We start from the raw sequence: 15,890 nt of genomic DNA on the forward strand, positions 1-15,890 counted from the left end.
GCTGCTGCTGCATCATCATCCTCATCATTTCTGCTACACTGGCAGGGCTAGGGGCCAGGACTCTCCTCTTCGGGTTTTTGGGGGATGTTGCTAACTCCGGGACCGATAACAGGCACCACACCCGCAGTAGATGTGCTCGATGTGAGGTCTCGCAGCAAGCTATCAAATACAGCGCATTTCTCGGCTTTTAAAAAAACACTATGCGTCGCCAGGTGTTTCATCAGATTCCATGTGTTACCTCCTTTGACAGTATCACAGTATCAGCTTAAAGCACTTGTTGCAGGCTGCTGAGTTTGCATCTTTTGCTGTGAAGTACAGCCAGACTTTGACCGCTTCGCCTTGGGCGTTTTTAATCTGTAGCTCTGCTCTAAAAGAACGGACGTACCTGGACCCGCCTACTATCCTCGGAAACGTAAAATGATTGGCTAGAATCTAAAGTGTATCACAGCTCAGGAAAAAATAAAGCACCGAAATGTGCGCTGCTTTTCGGTCTGGTTACTACCGTTTATGTCAGAACGATACCGGTACCCATCCCTACGTGGGAGTTGAACGTATTTATAAAATAAGATGATCTGCATCAGTTGAAAACCACTGAGGTTACGCTGCTCGTTAACTTTAGTGCAGAAGAACAGCACATTCAGATCTTTCATATTTCATGACTTTTGCAGTTCTCCCTAATTAGAGAGACTGAGTTTTATAACCGAAAACAGATGAACTTCAGGAGTTTAACGAGTTTTTGAAATAAAGTGTCAGAACAAAGGTGAGCGGCAACATCGGCAACACAAACACAACAAACAGCAGAAGGCAAAGAAAAACCAGAGACGCGATCTTTGTGTTGGAAATCAGTGATGTTTATTTGCCCTGGGCTATGAGATACAACCACAAAGACACTGTGCAAAGAAAGCAAAGATTAAGTCACACTTACGGAGAGTCGGCAAGCACATATTACACAAAAATGATATATCTGCATGTGCACGGTATACTGTCAAGAGTGCATGCTACAAATAACACATGAACAATAAAATGAGGGTTTAGAATTAATTCACAAGGAACACAAACACCTGAAACAAACCGACACGTCTCATTAATCTCATAATACTGTTTTCTTTGTAGTAATTCAGGCCGTCACAACCCGTCAGACTCGGTTTGTTACACTTATTTTTCAGATTTTTATGATTTCATTTTCTATTTTTTTGCAAAACGACTGTAACATGTATTCAGACGCTACATTTAGCGCTACGACAGAATCTGGTTTCATTCCCCGAAGCGAGATGTTTCCCCGTGAACCCGCTGTCTGAAACGAGCTTTCTACGTAGAAAATAACTCCAACAAAACGAGAAAATTAATGCGACAACGCTGTGATACAGAAAATGTTAAAAACATTAGAGGAAGAACACATGAACCACGTGCACCTCCCTAAATCATGTGCGATTATATCTGTCTTACTAGAAGCGGGTAAAAAAGCGTTGGACATTTCTGGCTGTGTCAAGTTCATCTGTCAGCTACAGACGCACGTTTTTATCTGCCTGTGTTTTCACAATCGTGTAGTCGCGTTACTGACCGTCTACTAAGCCCCGCCCTCCTGTTACCGTTACTGCAACTGTAAAGCTTCGACATGAGGTGAACGCATAGACACAAGAGTACAGCTCTGCTCCCGCCAGCTAATCCAAGAAGTTCTTAGCGAGTATTTAAAGAGCCTTTTTATTTTGTTTGGATATTTAAGTTACAACAGGGACATGAGGCCTTGGTGATATCACAGTATTATAACGTCCCAGGTATTTAGAAATGTCTACAGTATGATCTTAAATACCTTGAAAGAAACAAATGTTCCCTTTTAAAAACCAAAAGCTGATGCAGAGAGTCTGTATCTCAATGTGCAGGCAGGCTCTACTCATGAACAAGGTGCCGATCTTTAACTAAACGTGTGAACAGTTTGGGAATTTTTAGAACTTCAAGGCTGATGAAGGTGATGCAGGGACACAGCTGAGCACTTCAGAAGGTAAGAACGCCATTTGTATCTCTGCAAACTGATAACACGTCATCAGGTCTCCAGGGAGAATCAGAGGAAGCAGTTAGTCTTCTAATGTCCAAACAGTCTAAACATATTGTGAAATTTACACTACTCACTCAGTCTAACAGTCACAGTCACTCAGTGTGGCTATAACTGCTGGGCTAACAGCAAAACTGCCCTGTAAGTTGCTGTTTAGTGGTTATGTGTTGGCTTTCCCTTACAGAGCCCACATGCAACCAAATCATGTTCTTCTAAAAGTACTTTCTTCTTCAAAGTACGGACAGATTGCTTGTTTGCAGCATGCAGTAGAGCGTGTTCTGCCCTGCAGCCCTGGGAACCTAACAGTGAATCACTGTTGTAAACTGATGACGGGGCCAAACAGTAAGGGCAGTGACACGAGACTGTTCGGGGAATCCCTCACACCACACAGCTACAAAGACATCTATCAGCAGCCGCTCAGCATTTATCGACTGTTCAAACCAATGAAAACAATTATGTTAGTTCCAAAGACTCAAAAAGACCGCTCCTAAGGAGGTTCAAAGACATGCTGGACCAACGGTAACAGCACAACAGAGTGCCTACAGACCAAAGGAAAAACACGCTAATAATTGGCCCAGTGTTACAGTCTCTGTTTTCATATTTCCACAGTTTCTGTGGGAGGTGAAAGAAAGGAGGCAGCTGTAGCTAATGAAGAGCGAGATGTAGGAGAGCAGGAGGTGGAGGACAGCAGCCAACATGCTGCTTTGGGAGAGAGCAGGAGGAAGCTTTAAGGTGGGGCTGATGGAGCAGAAAGCAGAGAACAGGCCTTGTGTGAACTGTAACGTAATGACAGAACACAAAGAGATTTGATCGTGAGGGCCCGTGTGCCTCAGTGTCAGGCTCAGAGGCTGATTAATATGTACATTTGTTTTGTGATGACTAAAATGCCCTGTCTTAGTACTATGTGATCTACATAATGTCCTGTTACTGTAGGTAAATATATAAGTAATCAGGTGTGTGTGAATGTTTGATGAAGCGCACAGCTGTTCCTGATGTTGCAGCAGTACGCTGTGCTACTGAGCGAGCCCGCCGCTGCTGCAGGACTGAGACTGAGCGGACATATCACATTTAGAGAGCTTACATAGAGCCCTCAGTCACTGATGGTAATAACAGGGAGGATGTGCACATGAGGATAGATAAAGAGGCTGAAGAGATAATTGAGTTCGAGGAAGTCCCAGATAAGAGACAAAGGTGCATCTCCACAGACTGATGTGCACCCCGAGGGAGACACTGGATTAAAGTACAGTTAGTGGCCAGAGTTTCAGAGCAGCTGGGAAACTCAGAAGTACCTCAACGTTCACACACTCGTCGCCTCTTCCAGGTCAAAGTGGCTGTGGGCTGTCTGCACCACAATGAAATCAACATCTCTCATTTTGCCACTCGTCAAGAAAATGCCTCAATGTGAGTCCTGCGGGAGTTCTCCTCCTTTAAGATTCAAGGCCTCCCTGGGGCAGGTGAAAGAACCCTAACCCACTTTGGTCCACGACAAACAGAGAAAGCCTTCATTGGAACCACGAGGACCCCGCCTGACACTTCTGCCCATTCCTAGACTAAACCATGAGATTTAACTGGATTGTTTTACGATGAACAGCAGAAGTGAACTTTGGGTTTCTCCACTGCATTCTTTACAGTTCTGAGAGAAAGTGTCGTAACTGTGGACTCATCTGTGACACACAGACTGTGGTCTACATGCTAACACAGACGTGAGCCCAGCTTTCAACAGTTTGAGGACTTGGACTGGACTGTGGACTTGTCCACATGAGGTACAACACGCGACACAGACTGTTCCAAACGCTGTCCAGCTAATGATTCAGTCTTCCACACGCGTCCACTCACCCCACAGAATAAGGTGACCTCAGCCTGGGCCAGTTAGTAGGTGTTAGCTTCTTTATGGAGCGCACATGCTGACAGCGTGTTTAATCTACACATTGAGGCAGATAACTATTAAATCTTTTGCTTACTTTCATATTTATTTCGTACAAGCTTAAAAAAGCCTAGCTGTGATTGGACAGACGCTGGACGTGGGAGGGGTTAAGCTAACGGTCAGTTTGTCTACATTTGGCACGGCACACGTTAAAAACAATAAATCCAAAACTTAAAAAACTGACTGCCATTTCTCCAAATTAGCTTTGATTTCACTGGTGATACATATTTTGTTTTACTTTTAAAAAATCAGGATACTGAGGGGTTTTTTAAAGTGCAAGCAAGCGATTACAAACAAAGCAAAAGCGCAAATAGGATGACCAATGTGTGTTTTTCTTTTTTGTACATTTTGTGTTTTGTTAAAGCACGTAGTTAAAAAATATACTACAAAATTGTCTTAAAAAGAGAAATATAAGCTGATTGGTATTGCTGTATGTTATCGATTGTAAGTAATACATTTCTAAGCTGGTGGGAGAGGAGATGAGAATACACCCTACAGACACACACAGAAGACACACAGAGCAAAGTTTAAGGAACATGAACCTGAACAACAGCAATGGAAGATATTGTCCTTTGTTTCTAAGTGCTGTAAACAATATCCTCGCGCCCTTGCTTCTCCTTCGTCACTCGTCATCACTTTTGCTCTTGTCTGATTGATCCTGCAGAGACAAAGAGAAGAAGAGTGTTAAGAACGAGGAAGATTAAGAGGCAGAGGATGCAGCGAAGCAGCAACGAGAGGCAGCGCGGCCTGTCGCACAACAACGCTGAAATAAGAAAGCTCTCCGGAGGAAAAAGAGGTGGGACGGCGCGGTCTTCACATCTTTCCCTGTTCCGAGGCTAACGAGGAGAGCGGTGAAGGAGTGAGGCGAGTCAGACAAGGCTGTCCTTTGAACAGACTCCGTCAGGGCAGAGCGTGCTCCCACCACGGCCGGCAGACAGCTGATGAAATCGCTGCATTCATATTCACGGAGTAACGTGAAGGCTCCGAGCTCAGCCAACATAAGACACTCAAACACTCAGCATCATAAATACAAACACTGATGCAACACCTGGACAAAGGTAAGCTGCTCACTTACGCTGAAAAATACACTAAGATGGTCCTTCTCAAATAGTGCCCCCGCCCGGGGAACACGGACTGGCGTACAGTGTAATTGCACATCCGCTACAGTAGGTGGCAGCGTTCTTAGGATCTGTACTTTACTTGAGCAGTTAATGTTGCAGATCAATTTAAATGTATTTATTGATTTTGTTTAATTTTATTTTTCAGAATCAAATGGTTCAAAAATGTTTATAGTTTGAAGAAGGATGTTTTTTATATTTCAGGCAAATCGATGCACGTTATCTGTAGTAGTTTAGAGAGTCGCAGTACTACTACATGTACTTAAATCCTTTCTGTTACAGACTAAACAACATTGTTAGTCTTTGTTTTAAGTTGATCTATATTTCTTTCTTTTTTGCTTTCTTTAATGTTAATAAGGATACAATGTTATGCAGAAATGTACTTAGAATAACAATTTTATAGACAAATGATACTATTTATAGTGACGGGGAGAGTGGGCGGGGCGTGAAATGCTTTCTTCTTCCTCAGGGGGGCGTAACAGAAAATGATGGAGAAGCTCTGCACTGAGGCATGTATAATATGAAGGTGGTGCAAACGCTGACATGTAATCACGTTAAAACCCAACGTTGTTGCTCTTAAGCTGGATTGAAAACAGTCGTGCAGATCCCGTGAGACAGATTTAAAGGTTTTTATGATGTTTGTAATAAAAATGATTTTTACAAATCCTAAATTAAATTAGCCGTGCGTGGAACCGCCCGCACTGCTGCTTTCATTTTATGTCAGAGCTGCATTTTTATTCACCAAAACTTGGTCAGATTTCCTGCGACACTCGTCTGTTCTCTGAAGCTGTTCACATAAAATCAGCATTCCTCAGCCAACTCTTACTGACTGTAAGTGAACGTGGAGCCACACATAATGAATAATGCAGAGTCCCTTATACTGCATTTCAACTGGCTGCTGACGGAAACGTTCCTCGGATCCTACAGAGCGACCCGTGAACTTCCTTTATGTCGGGTTGAGACCAAACAATATCAGCCTAATGATGTCCATGATTAAAAAATAAAAATGTCAAATAATTGTTGTGAAGGAAGAATCAACTTGTTAGATGAAAAGCGCCTGACTCAGTGACGACTGTCGTGTGGTGTGAGCCCAGGAAAACACTGCTCGCTTAGTTCCAGCATCAGTAACATTTTGGCTGTAGTTTGGTGACTTTACGGGCCGATCGTGGCTCAAAGAGTTGGCAGTTCGTCTTGTAACCAGAAGGTTGCCGGTTTGAGCCCCGGTTCAGACAGTCTCGGTCGTTGTGTCCTTGGGCTAGACACTTCACCTACCGCCTACTGGTGTTGGCCAGAGGGGCCGATGGCGCGATATGGCAGCCTCGCTTCTGTCAGTCTGCCCCAGAGCAGCTGTGGCTGCAACTGTAGCTGCCTCCACCAGTGTGTGAATGTGAGAGTGAATGAATAGTGGAATTGTAAAGTGCTTTGAGGGCCCCAAAAAGTGCTATATAAATGCAATCCATTATTATTTCATTATTTATGGAAAAAGCTAGATGAAAATAAAATAAACTTCTGACCAGGGTAAGTCAATCAGGTTTAGCTGGCAGCAGTGAGGTGCCAGGGCCACCCCTCGGCCTCCCAGTAGATGCACCCATGGTATAAAAGTTGACCTCTGACCTTGAAGTCAAGGTCACTGGGATTCAAACTCATTCAAGATTTTTCGTACGTTCACCTACGGTATCAACTGAAAGTCCTACATCACCTCGTTCTCACAGTATCGCACAACAAATGGAGAATATAAACGTGTGGTTTTTACATGCACCTGCTTCACAAACAGCCATGTTTAAGAAATATTTAGGACTCATTTACATCCTTCTGATGGTCCTTTGGGTCTTTAGATGTGCGATTTGGCTTTTAAATGAGCGGCAAACGCCACATCAACACAGATAAAAGACGTGCTAGCTGACGAGGAATTAAAGGGTGCTTCACGGAGCTTTGTGACTGTCGGTATATGAGACCAAAGCCAGGGGAAGCTCACTCTATATGACGCGAGTAAACAGTGAATTTGGAAAGATGGTCTTCAAAGACTTTGAGTGTGATTGCATCAGACGATTTACAAAGAAGTTAAAATCTTCAAAATCTCATCCCACAAGATCAATGAAACTTTGAGCTTTTTCCCTGTTTGAGTGGCTGAAGCTGCCTGTATGTGCTACGTCTTATTCCTGCTGCTGTACCGAGCTTCACGAGAAACTTCTATAGTTTGTAACCACAGAACAGCGTTTATGTGGCCTCATCGTGGTTTTATTCCCGTATAGAACAGACAAAGGAGCAGAAAGAAAGAGGAGAGGGGAGGATACAAGGTGTATTTGATAGTGGGCACAGACGTGGTGCCTGCACAGCTTTAACTTCACATTCCTGAGTGAAGCGGAGGCTGAACAGCAGAAGGCGGATAGTACCGGGAAATATAGCGAACTGAACGTCATTATCTACGTAAGCTTTAGCATGTGCTCATTTGGTTTCACATAAGTACACTACAAGTTTTTATCCTTTTATTCTACAGAAGATTTAATGACAGCCAACAGCTGCTGATGGACCTGAACCACCTGTGTCGGCAACATAAGTACAATTATTTTACAACCTACATTATCATCCTGGTCCTCGTCGCTGTCGTCGTCGCTGACCACCGGCTTGGCCTTCCCTCGGCTCTGCCTCTTCTTGCCTTTGTCGTGGCCGCGTGCCTCCCTGCTCAGCTTGATCTTTACCCGCACTGACTTGGCTGAAACACGGGAGAAACGTGAACACAGTCTTGCACCGCTTCCCTTCAGCATGTTTGAGAATAAAAGCTACGACATCCTGTTTAACCAAACATATTAGAAACGAAACTATTTGTTGAACGTTTAGCTGACATGGTAGATTTTTATGTTGGAGGCCCTTCCTAATGCAGGGCTGTCAGGGATTTGTGTTGATACTCATGTGGATCCTTCTCTCAATCTTTCAGGTGTCATTACTGCACATCAGCTGTAGTTCGTGGTTTTAAATGCTTTTTAACATTTCATTCACAATAAATGTCCTCCCTTAATAATGACTCACTCCTATGTCTAAAACATCATTTCCGTCTGTCAGCAGCAGTGCACGGGGCTCCCGCTGGGATGAATATAAAACCCGAGCAGTGTTCGCCGGGTTTGCACTGAGAAGAATTTCAATGAGACAACAAAAGGTCTCTGGTGTGTGTGTGTTGGTACGCGTAGCCACAAAGTGCGTCTTACCCTCGGCCTCTGAGTCATCGTCGTCGTCCTCCTCCTCCTCCTCACTGTCATCATCGCTGTCATCGTCCTTGGCGATCTTCTGTCTGGCGCTCTTGAAAACAGACTGAAGAACGATGGAGTCCTCGTATATCTGCGGGGGGGTGTACAGTTCATTTTAGGCTAGCTCAGTGCTAATAACTATAACACAATGTGTTTGCAAACGAGCTCGAGTCCGGCAGAACAGGAGCCGATCAAAGCAACGGCGAGCTCCGTCTAGCCAAGATTCTCAGGGTCAAGCCCGTCACCGAACAAACAGCTGGCCCCGCCTACACACAATCATTCTAACCATATATAAATACATAAAGCTATTCTAGTGAAGTCCAGGAGTACCAACAAAGCCCCGGAGATGAGCAGGAAAATGAACAGAGTTCCACAGCAGGGTTTCTGACCTGGGATCCCTCCAAGTTGAAGGTCTGTGCGTTTTGACAGAGCAGCATCACGTCCTTCTCCAGGTCCCCCACGTTCCTGTATTTATGGTTTCTCACACGTTCCTGTTGAAAGACAAAAACAAAACAGCGGCACTGAGCGACGCCTACATCCACACAGGTCGCACAACCTTAAACTACACCGACGTCAAGCTTCACCGTCTGCCCTTCCTTTCAAATCCATCATGACACGAAGCTCCACGGACGGTGAATTTACCGGGTTCTTCGAGTAACAGAGAAAAGAGCTGATTGGTAAAATACCAAAAACAGTTGGAACTAAATTTAAACTAATAGAGTATCAAACAGAAAGTTCTTTCATCTTTTAAATACATTTAAGGAGTTTCTCACCTTACTGAGTATTCTCTTCTATTAAAGGACCGGGAGTTATAATTTTCAGCCCTTTCTTTCCCACTAACCCATCCCTCCTTTGCACAAATTAATGGATCATCTTAGATCACGAACCTTGATTTTTTTGAAGTCCACAGGTTTTCGGATCAGTTCGTAATATTCTGGGAGTTCCTTCCTGGATGGAAGCTGGACAAACACTTCACTGAGTTGCCTTCCAGAGCTGGAAAAACAAAAACAGCAGTTTGTATGCCGTCAAACTCTACTGCACACTAACAGCCGGTGCTTTCTATCACAGACCAACAGCACACAAGCTGCAGTCATCACAGCGCCGCAACAAAGAGCGAGCGCAGGAAGCCTCGTGGGACGGATGCTGCGGTCAGACTGCTGTAGTGTTCCTAATAAAACGAGACCAACTGGGTGTAAATGTTACTTTAGATCCACATCATTGTGGCAGTTATTGCTTTCTGCTTTCAGGCCCCTCTCCTCTGCAGCAGCTCCCAGCTTGGGCACTTTAAACGTTGATAAAGCATCAAGTTAAACCTGGATCAGGTGACCCTCAGTTACACTGACACAGGTTCAGACATTTCTTCACGCCTCTCCTCTTTTAAACATGCATGTTTATTTTTCACTACAGCATTTGTCATTTCTCTCACATAGTGTGTTTTGTTTTTATCTCTCTATGGCAGGGTGGGGCGCTCCAGGCCTCGAGGGCCGGTGTCCTGCAGGTTTTAGATCTCACCCTGGGTCAACACACCTGAATCACATGATTAGTTCGTTACCAGGCCTCTGGAGAGCTTAAAGACATTTAAATCAGCTGTGTTGGATCAAGGACACATCTAAAACCTGCAGACACCGGCCCTCGAGGCCTGGAGTTGCCCACCCCTGATCTATTGTCTCCTTTTTGACCCTACAACTGGTCACGGCAGATGGCTGTCCATACCTGAGCCACCTGGAGGTTTTTGCTTCCCACTATCGCCAAGTGCTGCTCACATTAAATCATCTAATTGTATCGACGTCTCTCTTATACTTTAGGGTCTTTTTACCTTTAGCTGAGGGCCCAGCAGCAGGCACATGGAGAAGTGAGATATAACATTTTGTCAGACTGAACAGCAAACTTAGCACACGCAGAAGGAAAAAGGAGAACTAATAATGACTTTAACGAAGGGAGAAGTTAATTACTGTGATTTACGCTGATCACAATCATCAGCATCAGTGTCTGCAGACATCGGTCTCTGTGGGAGGGTCACTCCTGTCAGAAAGGTTCATATTCTACTACACATGATTGATAAAGTGACTACTGCAAAAAGAATTACCAGAGACTTATTTTCCCGAACACAGAAACATTACTTCCTATCAGAGAGGTTTTGGCTTCCCCCAAAGCAAAACCACCAGAGCTGGAACAAAATTCATTTTAAAGCAGTTTAGATACACAGTTTAGTTTAGATTAGAAGTCGGGCTTCAGATGCTAAAATATTACTTTATCAAATGGCCAGAAATAACAAGTGTTTGGGTCAGTTTAAAGTTAGCAAAGCAAAGAACAGTTGGAAGGATCTCAGAGTGCCAAGAGTCAGAAAGAAGTGAAGTTGGAGATCAGGAGGGAAAAACGAAACAAGCGCAGAGCTGTAACAGGTTAGCTCCTGAAACCATCTGACGTACGAGCTGTTTTCATAGATACCCCCGAGTACAGAGGCCCTCTCTGAACACAGAAAGTAAAATGCCAGCAGTAATCAAACTTCACTCAAAGTATCCGGTAGTATTTTTCACCCTGATATATCCACTTATTTTCCTGCTAGATGATATTTAAGGCAATAATTATGAACTAGATGATGAGTCTTCTGAAGCGATACCCAACACACAGCTGCAGCAGTGAGCCTGCAGTAACGGTGTGCACAAAGACCGACGGCGGCGTCTTTACCTGCAGTTTCTCCAGAGTTTGTGAAAATAGAAAACAGAGATAAGGAGGATGAGGAGAACCCAGCATGCGTGGTAAACGCAGGCGCTCCGTTGCTCCTGTCACTAAGATCAACTCATCTGCATTTGTAAGAAAGCACAGAGGCCATTTTTCTCTCAAATGCCCAATATTATCTGTTAGATTCTGCCAGCTCTGACTTCCCTTCTTTTTGTGTACAGAGACTTGGCAGAAACACTAACATTTCAACATGTGGGATTATTTTTAAGGATGTCCTTGTGGCTTCTTTGGCCGTCGGTGAGGCTTCATCAATCATTTTATACCAGGTCAGCTCTTAATCAGGAGGAAAAATACTGAAATCTCAAATCTGCAGTCATTAATTTAGGAGTTCAAGGGGAAAAAATACAAGCAACTTCAGAGATGACGTTCCACAGCATCAATCATCGGACAGCGTTTCCACTGTTCTCACTCAGCTGCCTGAATCCAAAGGGCTCACAATTAACATTAACATTTAAACACTTTGGATTAACTTAGTGAGCTGTCCGGTGTGTGACATCAGGAAAATAAATGGATAACTTTATTTCTACAGAGCAGCCAAAAACAGTCACAAGAACACAAGCAGCAGAACAACTGAGCTTCAAGGCTCCTGAATATGGTAGCTCGGTGCGTCAGACTGTGCTGTGTGAACTGAAACCACAGGGATGGATGGAGGGTTCAGGACGGGTTTAATATCTTTGATGTATGACGCCTATCAAGCCCAGCAACAAAGACTTTGGGAAACACACTCAACTGCTGACTTCCATCAAAGAGCTGGGGTTCAATCAACGACTATTGATTTAGAAACCAATTGTTCTGTGTGTGACACATCATATTTGGAAACCACAGGTGTTGCCAAACAAGCCTTAACCTGTTTCCTGGATGCTGCTGCTGCCTCCACTGAGGAGATAAGCATTTATTACATTTCAGCAACAGATTGAACTCCGCCCGCATTTGCTTTAAGCAATGCAGAGTCACACTTTGTTTTATTAGGAAACATCACTGTAACCCAGGGATCCAAAGTCCTGCACTGGAAATTTCAAATTCTGCCCCAGTCAAGTGTGGAGAGAGCAGCGCCAGAGTCGTGATTGAGATGCTCTGGGAAGAACAACCATCAACAGGGAGAGGAAAGAATTCGACTTCTGGAACGGCAGGTAGCAGTTTCCTGGAAAAGCTTCAGCCGAGCAGTGAGCCAGTGCACTTCAGAGCAATGTGAACACAAATGCATATGCTCTGTCATGCATGGGTGGATGTCACAGGGAGATGCATGCTCGTGACTCTGCATGTGGGCAAAAGAGAAAGTATCCAGACACAACAAATCAGACGCACACTTATTTTCTTTGGCCTGTTGGGAAGAACCAATGCGAGGTTCCCGTTTCTCAGACATTACCTCACGTCTGCTCATTTTCACCGTGCCGACCAGCGAGAAGGCTGTACTTTCCAGTGGATAATCACGCCACTATTTGCTACACTCTCGCAAACGGGGCCACCTTTTTGCATGCAAACGTAAATTTTACTGTAACCACCACCTCAGTTCATGTACTGAGGGTGACACCCTCAAGCACGAGCTCCTCGTTAGCTAGATTTTTAACACATGCTGAATCAGCTCTTCTTCTGGTTGGTTTCCCCACCGTCCCTGCTGCCTTTATGAGGGACTTGGTTTGGATATCGATGACCACGGGATGATCTGTTGGCCAATCTATTGATTTAAGTTTGACAGCAGCAGCTCGCTCGCTCGCTCGCAAACAAAAGACAACACAAAAACAAAACCTTAATATTTGTTGATAAAAGAACTTAAAGGAACACTTTCCTTTGCTACAAATCAGGTGTTAGCCCCAGTCACCCTAAGACTGGAGGGTCCTCCTCCTAATTTGCTATGTAAGTAATTTAATTCTGTCCTCGGAGTCTCCACAGGATAAGCCCACCGCTCCACTCCTATAAGCATTTGTACTCTTCAGACAGCCAAATGTAATCTGGCACGCATTCTTGTGTTTCTTTGCAGCTCCGGAGCTAAATGAATTATGCTGCACAGCTCTGAAGAAATAAATATATGCATAAGAAGGTTGTCTAGCGTTTCAGAAGGCCCGCTCTGAATGGAGAGAGTACAACTGTAATTAAAGTTTTAACAGCTTTAATGCTGTTGGTGTGAAATGAAAAATAAGGCAGTGCTTTATTTAAAGTCCTCTCATTTGGTAAGAACCTTTAGGACCTTCCTCTATAACCACAGGGCTTTCAGCTAATGTTCTACTCAACTTTATAACGTGTTCGCTTCCATATGTTATACGCTATGGAAATAACACTGAACACGGAGTTACTAGAGTGTCTAATCAGATCAGCTATTATATACATCATCCAGCCAATTATTCGACTCGTTTCATTCATCCCAAAAGGCCTGTTTGATGTGAATCACCTGTTTGATGTGAATCACCTGTTTGATGTGAATCACCTGTTTGATGTGAATCACCTGTTTGATGCTATTTTTCCTGAATGGTCATACAATGGAAAGATGAATTGCTGGTATATTAACTGTATGATACGTTATCTCAAACATGCAGCAAGCTCATTTTGCAAGATTTGCAGAAACTCTGGATGATCTCACCCGTCTCTGTAGTTGATCACTGTATCAATGATGGCGTTCATTTGCTTGGTGAGTTTGGGCGGGTTGGGGGACAGCTTCTCTGCTGGCGGTCGTCCACGTCTCTTCTTGGCCTTCGCGCCTCCGTCCTCTCTGCCTCCGTCCTTGTCCTGACGTCTTTTGCGTTTGCGCTTTTTCAGCCGGATCTCCTCCTCCATCTCCTCCAGGTTTCCATCTTCAATCGCCTAAAACGTGAAAAGAGCCACAGCGGAGGTGAGGTCAAACCTACAGCAAGTATCTCAACAATCAAAAACAATTCTCATTGCAAAGATTCAGAGATTATCAGTGGTGCATGCTGTTACACTGTAGGACCAACAGTGTTTTCACATTGGGCAGGATGCACTGTGCTCTGAAACCCATTCTCTTTAATGACTGTTTAACGATGATCTGTTGTGACCTGAAAAATGTCCGAAGTTTCCTCGGAGCAATCTAGGAGAACTATAAAAGCTCTTGATGTATTAAAGCACAGAGGTACAGAAAACCACGGCGAGAGGTTTTTGAAAGCCCGAGCTATGTAATCATTTTGGAGCAACATATGATGCCAGACTGCAGAAACCTTTTTCAGGAAGACCCTGCTTATTTAAGCAAAACCATGCCAAACTGCATCCTTTGTGTCGCACCCCGCTATTCAATACCCATCAGCTGTTGGACCCTTTAATCATACAGCTTCATCAGTAAAATATTTACATACCCAGTGTGTCTTTTGTCCTGCCTCCCTCCCCTCATCCTGGTTCACTTGGAAGCTTCTTCCTGTTGAAAGGAAGTTCTTCCTTCCCACTGTTGCCAAGTGCTCATAGAGGGCCGTGTGATTTGTTACTCTAGGTTCTTAACCTCACAACATAAAGTGCAGAGAGGCGATTGTTCTTTTGATTCACTGCATTCAACTGAATTGATATAAAATAGAACTGAATTGAATAAAAGGTTTAGCCAACGACTGAATTCCAGACTGCCTTTGGAAACAGGCCTGTCAATTTATACAACGTTCATATTTTGAAATTCACTCAGTACTTGTTGATATTTTATATGACTCAAACCATTTGAGTTGGGGGATGCTTTGCTCCCTGACAAACGATTTCTATGTACATCACATCTCTAGCTTTGTTATATTGCTTAAAAGTTTAAGTTGTTTTCTTTTAATTAACGTTCGTCTGAAACTCAGTTGACAGTGTTTCAATATATTCTCACCTTGGCCTGAAACTTTCTTCTTTCTATTTTCGTTCTCCCACAGAACTGAGCTGAAGTCAATAAAACGGATCTGAGCTTCTCTCTCCAGGGGAACGTCACACTTTATTTGCTGAGTGTGAATCGGTGCCTTTAGCATCAAATCAAGCAAAACTACAGCATGCAGTCATAATGAGACTTAGGTTAAACTGTTACTTGCATATATATATATATATATATATATATATATATATATTATTAAAGAGTATTGTCATTAGTGAGGCACTTTTAACTTACTGTCTGCTTTACAGTATTTCTAAAAATGCTGGCAGTGGCCAGTGCGACTCCTCAGCCTTCTTGTCGACACATCTATGGTATTAATTTGAAATTCTAAGTCACAACCTTGAGGCCGAGGTTACTGAGACTTCAAACTCCTACATCACTTTGTTCTCGAGTTATCGCATTCACAACATTTTCAGAAAACGTGACCTTTGACGCCTGACCTCGAGGCCAAGGTCGCGGAGATTTTTAGTAGACACACCAATCACGTATCAGTTTGAAACGCCTATGCTGCTTAGTTCTCGAGTTATCGCATTCACAGGTTTGGGCTTCCACATCGTGTGCCCGGCAGTGAGACAACAATACCTCATCAGCCTTTTACAGCAGAGGGGTAAAAAACTACTGCTGGTAGATAAGCCACCTGTGTGTTATACTTCCTGTCACACCTGTAGATACTTCCTGAAAGCCTGCTTATGATGTGGCAGTAGAAGCAGATCCACCCACATACAATAAAATAAACCAGAGTAATTAAACTGCAGGTTGATGGCAGTCTTCAACAAGGACAACAGCAGACTGCATGTTCGACTGCAATCTTCATCCACTGAGAGACTAAATACAAGTGTGGTGTGAAGCACAGAGACTAATTACAAATATTTAATTACCCAGTCGAGTTCATGTGAATCACATTTATCACCTATGATCGTATAATTAACTGCTGAGGTTCCAGGTGAAGCTGCAGGAAAACACAAACCCTCTAACTTGG

At 43.7% G+C, this 15,890-nt stretch overlaps 1 protein-coding gene across 1 annotated transcript in view; it reads right to left on the bottom strand.

Annotated features, from left to right (window-relative positions):
- Nucleotides 1-829: 829 nt before the first annotated feature.
- smarca2 (SWI/SNF related BAF chromatin remodeling complex subunit ATPase 2) overlaps nt 830-15,890 on the bottom strand; it is a 57,016-nt gene continuing 41,955 nt past the window's right edge. Inside the window, exons 29-34 of the mRNA XM_084947550.1 lie at nt 13,652-13,872; nt 9,222-9,327; nt 8,724-8,825; nt 8,296-8,425; nt 7,672-7,805; nt 830-4,632 (exon numbers count right to left, since the gene is read on the bottom strand). Coding sequence (XP_084803676.1) covers nt 4,597-4,632; nt 7,672-7,805; nt 8,296-8,425; nt 8,724-8,825; nt 9,222-9,327; nt 13,652-13,872 — 729 coding nt within the window. The 3' untranslated portion in view covers nt 830-4,596. The remainder of the gene's footprint in view (nt 4,633-7,671; nt 7,806-8,295; nt 8,426-8,723; nt 8,826-9,221; nt 9,328-13,651; nt 13,873-15,890) is intronic.

Source organism: Perissodus microlepis, chromosome 12, assembly GCF_051167445.1.
Source record: "Perissodus microlepis isolate ML-2025 ecotype Zambia chromosome 12, ASM5116744v1, whole genome shotgun sequence".
Taxonomy (NCBI): domain Eukaryota; kingdom Metazoa; phylum Chordata; class Actinopteri; order Cichliformes; family Cichlidae; genus Perissodus; species Perissodus microlepis.